This window comes from Argentina anserina, chromosome 4, assembly GCF_933775445.1.
Source record: "Argentina anserina chromosome 4, drPotAnse1.1, whole genome shotgun sequence".
In the NCBI taxonomy this organism is placed as follows: domain Eukaryota; kingdom Viridiplantae; phylum Streptophyta; class Magnoliopsida; order Rosales; family Rosaceae; genus Argentina; species Argentina anserina.
This window is the reverse complement of record NC_065875.1, coordinates 20,285,329-20,291,803: the sequence shown is the minus strand read 5'-3', so window position 1 is coordinate 20,291,803 and position 6,475 is coordinate 20,285,329. Positions and strand designations below refer to the sequence as shown.

The 6,475-nt window shown below is 38.2% G+C and overlaps 1 protein-coding gene across 1 annotated transcript; it reads left to right on the top strand.

Annotated features, from left to right (window-relative positions):
• Window positions 1-3,056: 3,056 nt before the first annotated feature.
• Window positions 3,057-4,270, top strand: LOC126791118 (cytosolic sulfotransferase 13-like). The gene has a single exon (XM_050517523.1). It carries the CDS (start codon window positions 3,058-3,060, stop codon window positions 4,054-4,056), a length of 999 nt encoding a protein of 332 aa, XP_050373480.1. The 5' UTR covers window position 3,057; the 3' UTR covers window positions 4,057-4,270.
• The last annotated feature ends 2,205 nt before the right edge of the window (window positions 4,271-6,475 follow it).

The window sequence follows — 6,475 nt, the reverse complement described above, 5'->3', positions numbered from 1 at the left end:
TGTAAAGACTAAGTAACATTTCAACTATTAACCGAAGCATTTATGATTTATTATTTTCATTTAATAACCGCAATGTATAATTCCTTTAAAAATTCGTAATTCTGAGAGGATATTCTCATGTTCTTCCATATAATGAGTGTCTTGTTTCTAGAACTTCTCATATCTAAATCTTGTATATTTCGACAATAATTTTTCTGTCTTTCAATGAAATAATGTTGCACCAAAAGAAATTAATCTGGACTATGTGCATAAACACATCCAACATGAAAATGTCAAATTTTAAGCGCATGTTGCGGTCAACAAGAGGGAAGATTCATTATGTATCAATATACGACAAAACTTCCAAGTACTGAATTGGAGGTCAAGTCTCAAATTATGGTAACTCAATTTAATAAACCGTGACAAATTTCGTCACAATGGTTTAAGTGACAATTTTCGTCACAAACCAATAGTATAAGCGACAATTTCCATCGCAAACTGATGTTTGTCCCATTTTTTTCAAATATTGTAGCTACACGCAACGGCTACAAATGGTAACATCGGCACTCCTAGCTGCTCTTCAAACTCAGTACCAGGGGAATCATATCCATGTATACCATTCGAGAAGCGAAAGAATCGGATTGAAAAGGAAATGGAGATTGAAAGTCCCCGATGAAAGAAAAAATTCAGAGGAATTTAAACTTGCATAAAAGCAACAACGTTAATTTAAAACATACTTGGTTGTTTGCCAAATAAACAGCGAATTAGTGTTGCTATTGCTTGATTCCATGATCATGCTTGAATATATGAATATACATCACGAATATACATGAATCATATCACTGTATACCACCCGAGAAGTGAAAGAATCGGGTTGAAAATGAAAGGGGGTTGAAAGTCCCGGATGAAAGACAAAATTCAAAGGAATTTAAATTTGCATGAAAGCAACAACGTTAATTTAAAACATACTTGGTTGTTTGCCAAATAAACACCGTATTAGTGTTGTTATTGCTTGATTCCACTATCATGCTTCAATCTACGAATATACGTCACGAAGTAACTCACGTCATTCGATTTTATATCGTCATGTGATAAATTTCACCAAAATGAAAACATATTATTGTATCAGTAAATTATCAATTTTACCCATAGGGAAAAAAACCTTTTACCCTGGAGGCAAATTACCATGTCTCTTTTACTATTTACCAGAACATGTAAATACTTTTTTTCCATTGTCAGTTCGGTGGAGTCCGACCGGGTCGGAGCCAAAAATCCAGGTCTGACGATGGGAACTTCTGCAGATTGTGCAACGGGTGTCAGAGGTCTGGCCAAGGTTCTGGAAAGGTCACGGCGTCATTGAGGTGTCGTCCCCTGGGATGCGGCGCAAGGTCGATTATCAGCGTGGAACTGGAGGACATCAGGATCGAGCGTGGGTTAAGCCGGACTATGAAGACCCAAACGGCGTTCCTTGTTCAAATAAGGAGGAGGGGCCGACGGGCTTGTAGTGGCCCTGCTGGGACGACGTTAGGATTCTTGTTATGAGCGTCAGGAGAGCAGGTCGTTAGCGTTGGCCGTTGATGCTTCGAGGAGTGGTCGCCGTCGTCGATTGGCTTTGGCCTTCCTGGTGCTTGCACAAGGCTAGGCGCTGGCTTGGTCGCCAGGGATAGACGCTGAGGCTCGTGCAGGTAGTCGTTGACGCGGGCGAACCACCGATCAAGGCAGATCAGAGTAGAAGGAGGATGGGTGCCCACTGCTCAAACCGATTTTGGTTTTTTTTTTCTTTTCAACAGAAGAAATTTCTCAGAGATTTTGATATTCTTCTGTTGAATTTTTCGTGACATGAGGAATTTTTTTCAGTCATCTTTTGCCGAATCTTTCATGGCAGAAGGAATTGTTTTCATAATTTAGTGTTCTAGACCTAGGAACTCATGGTTAGAACTACGTGCTGATAACATGTTATAAAATAATATAATACGCATCAAATATGGAGAAGCATTATCTTTATTCATTGATAAAGAGACCTTATATATAGACATTACGTTGAGTATCATGTAGATTCAGAGATTATATATCATTCCTTATCTAGACTAACTTATACTAGTTAGGACAAGATACACCAGAAGATTACGGAGAGTAATTCTCCTACAACAACTTTTAAATTAAAATCTCTTGATTATTTCATTATTTTTACTACAATATTTCAAAAATATTATCAAAATAGTGAAGAAAACGTCATTGTTTTGACATACGTAATGTTTTAGAAATAAGATTATGAAATATGTTGTAGTATTTTATTTATTTTACCATTCTAAATAATTATATCAAATAAATATTATAATTACATGATATTTTTTATTCTAATTGTTTTTTATAATGCTATTGGGACGGGCTGGCTCGCTTCTTGGCCCAACATAGACTTGGGCCGTGGGCCAGACCGAGCTTGATGTTTAAACAAATGGACCGTTCCGAACACGACACGGGCACGGTTTTGGCCCGTTTAAAGGCCTACACCATTTTTCCACTTCTGCCAATAGCCAAATTTCAAATACCAAATCGTATATTGTGGACTAGCTGCAGAAGCATTTATAGGAACACCAAACTTGTAATTAATCATGATCATAATGAGGATATCATCTCACTGACTCATTCATGATCATACTCATCTGCAGAACATAACAAGTTAATAGAAAATTAGATATTAATCACGTATAGCAGTTTCAAACTTCATCAAGTACATTTGTGCAATAATGTTGGCTAATAATATTACAAAATGAGAAAATTTATTGTTCTATAGTCTTGGATATATACTATAGAGCAGGTACCGTGATGCTATCATGCATGTGTGTTAATTATAATTTCTTAATTAGAAAAAAAAAAGAAACAAGAGAAAATCCATGTGATCCTTTTGCAATTAACTACCAGTCTACCAGGAAATTAAGGAAGTACCAGTATCATTTTCGTCACTGTACCCAACTAACCATCAGACCCAACCAATTCATCAGGCATGTACGTGGCTTTCTCACTATATAATAAAATCTGATCCTTTCATTATTATGTGTTCATACTTCATACTAAACCATGTCAGTTTCTCAAACTCCTCTTCCCCAGTATTTGAATGGTGAGCTCAGCCAAGAAACCAAAGACCTAATATCCACACTACCTAAGGAGAAGGGTTTGATTTCAGATCATGTCCATCAGTACCAGGGCTTTTGGTACCCAACTAGGCAACTCCAGGGAGTGTTAGCCTCCCAGAAACACTTTCAAGCCCAAGATACTGATGTCCTTCTAGTTAGTCCTCCAAAATCAGGTGCCACTTGGCTCAAGGCAATATTGTTTTGCCTAATGAAACGAGGGCACTATCGTCCAGATCTTCAGAACCAAGATCACCCTTTGCTCAAAAACAACCCACATACACTTGTGCCCTTCTTGGAGCTTGATCTCTACGTCAAGGACGAAGAGATCCCTGACCTCACCTCCTATGACCCTCCTCCCAGGGTCTTTTCAACTCACTTACCAGTTGGATCTCTGCCGGAATCTGTCAAAGACTCTGCTTGCAAGGTTGTCTATCTGTGTAGAAACCCTAAGGACATAATAGTTTCAGTTTGGCACTTCGCAAACAAATTGAGGCCCAAGCATAAGGGAACCATTTCACTTGAAGACGTATTTGAAAGTTTCTGCAGCGGTATGTATGCGTTTGGACCCCTTTGGGATCATGTGCTTGGTTATTGGAAGGCAAGCTTGGAAAGGCCTGAAACGGTGTTCTTCATGAAGTTTGAGGAAATGAAGGAACAACCCGATCTGCACTTGAGGAGGCTAGCTGAGTTCTTGGGGTGCCAATTTTCACCTGAAGAAGAGGCACAGGGAATGGTGGACAATATCTTAAGGCTGTGTAGTTTTGAAAATTTGAGCAATTTGGATGTAAACAAAAGCGGGAAACAATCAACAGGGGTGGTGAATAATGCTTTCTTTCGGCGAGGAGAGGCGGGAGACTGGAGGAGTTGTTTGACACCTGAAATGGTGGAAAAGCTAGACCGTATCACTGAAGAGAAGTTGCTCGGTTCTGGATTCCAATTCTAATTAAGCACTAACTTCTCGGGTTTCTTGCATGCATGTATGTCGGTATGTGTGGTATAAGTTACTTTTTTTTTAATTAAAAGACTGGTGCAGCTGTCCTTAACTGTTCTTTTCGTTTAAGCGTTTGTCAACTTTGTATGTAATTTGACGTTGGCTAGTTCTAATGTCAATGTTTCAATCTCGGTCATGAAATAAAAATCTGTCCATTTTCGACCTGCGAGCAGCATCCTTAACCAAAAAGCTCCCTGGCCTCAATAATACTTGCCCGACTCCATGATGCTCTGTAGCCTTTAGTAGTTTCCAAAAAAGATCGAACAGTCCGGGTAGTATCTACCTTTAATCCTTGCCCACAACGAGTCAGGTTGCTGCAATAATCTCCAACATTGTTTAGCTAGTAGCGACATGTTGAAATTATGAATATCTCTAAAATTCGTCTCACCCTCGTCTTTAGGCCTGCAAAAATAATTCCAACTCTTCAACTGGATTTGGTTGCTGTTCTCATTCGAACCCCACCAAAAATTACCCAGACTCGAGTTTATCGGCTCACAAACACCAATGGGAAACTTGAACATGACATAGGATAAGCCGGAATTGATCAATTATCTATACTAGGTTAGAGTGCCGCGCTTTGCAGCAGCCTAAAGGGTATCGACCCAGTGGCAAAAACGTAAAAAAAAAAAGAACAGTAATCAAAGTGATCAGTACTATAAAGGGTATCGCTCCCGTGACAGAAACGTTTAAAAAATGAACAGTAATCAAAGTAAACAATACTAACCCTTTGGGGTGAATGAAGTATAGGAAATCATGTACAGTAGGCTTTGAAAATATTCAATTGCTTAATGGAATTTTCTTAATTAGGTATCCACATGTATATGATACCCACATTTACAAATATAACAACAAATTTATCGTAATTGTGGTAAAACGAATTATTGTATACGTAATTGTAGTTAATTATAAGTAATTACTTCACTTACAACATTTTACAAGTTTTTAAATAAATTGTTGTAAACATGGTAATTTTATTTAATGATATGTAAATGTGTAAAATGAATTTGATAATTTTGTTGTCAATGTCTTAATTTAGTTCAATTAAATTATTGTCAATGTGGTAATTTTGCTTAATTAGTTGTAAATGACTATATGATATATATCCTCATACTATAGACGACCATATTGCTTAACATTACCCAAAGTCACCTTTATGAAAATTAGTGAAACATCAACAAAAAAAACAAGTGGGAGAGGGTAGGGCTCTTTCTGGTAAGCTTGATTTTCCAACAAAGACTCCTCGTGAACAGCTTTAGCCTATCCCACTAATAGAACCTCACTGTTAATAAGGAATAGGTAAGGGGATATGGTGTCCCCTTGCCTCAGCCCTTTTGTTGGATAAACATACCTACTAGCCCTGCCGTTAAGAACAATTGAGAACAACACTGAAGTAATGCAAGCCATAATAAGATTCACCCAACTTCGAAAAAAGCCAAAGCGAGATAGAGCAGCCTCAAGGAAGTCCCATTTGACACCATTGTAGGCCTTATTTATGTCTAGTTTCAAATACGACTCGTGATTTCCATCCTCACTCTTTAACCTTTTTTTTTTTGAAATCAGACTTAGGACTACTACACCATTAGCTGAGGATTCTTATAAAAATGAAAGCATACGCGGGGGGGGGGGGGGGGGGGGGGGGGACTAGGCCAAAACCACTCCCATAAAGAAGACACAATAAGTAGGGACAAAGCAAAAATCATCATCATAATAAGATGAGAGGAACTGAGAAATAGCATCACACCATGTTGAACCATCATTAGACACCTCAAAATTAGCTAACATGTCTGCCAGCAAATTACCCTCTCTACTTATCTGATGTCGATCTTCTCCTTCTAATTTCCTTGTGTAAGGCTCTTGACTTGGATATCTCAAACTTTTGGTGGGGATTCAATGATTCAAAGACCAAGATGCATTGGAAGAATTTGAATACTCTCTGCAAAAGCAAGCTTGATGGTGGCATGAGGTTTAAGAATCTGCAAGCTTACAACAAGGTACTTTTGGTAAACAGTGTTGGCATTTGGCTCAGAATCTAAATGTGTTATAGTGCAAAATTTGAAAGCAAGATATTTTCCTCATTCTAACTTCTTAAGGGCAAAAAATTGTTCCAGACCTTCATGGATTTGGAATTCTCTTCTTGCAGGAAGAGAAACTATTGACAGGAATGCAATGTGGAGAGTTGGTAATGGCAAAAGCATCGAGGTTTGATCGGATAGATGGGTTCCGAATGATTGTGGTGGATTAATCATCCTTATCAACACCTCCAATAGATTCACTCCGCTAGCGGTGGAAGAGATTATTGATGATAATAAAAACTAGAGTATTGAGCATCTTGTGTCGTTTGTAAAGGGGAGTGATATTCAGGCCATCAAAG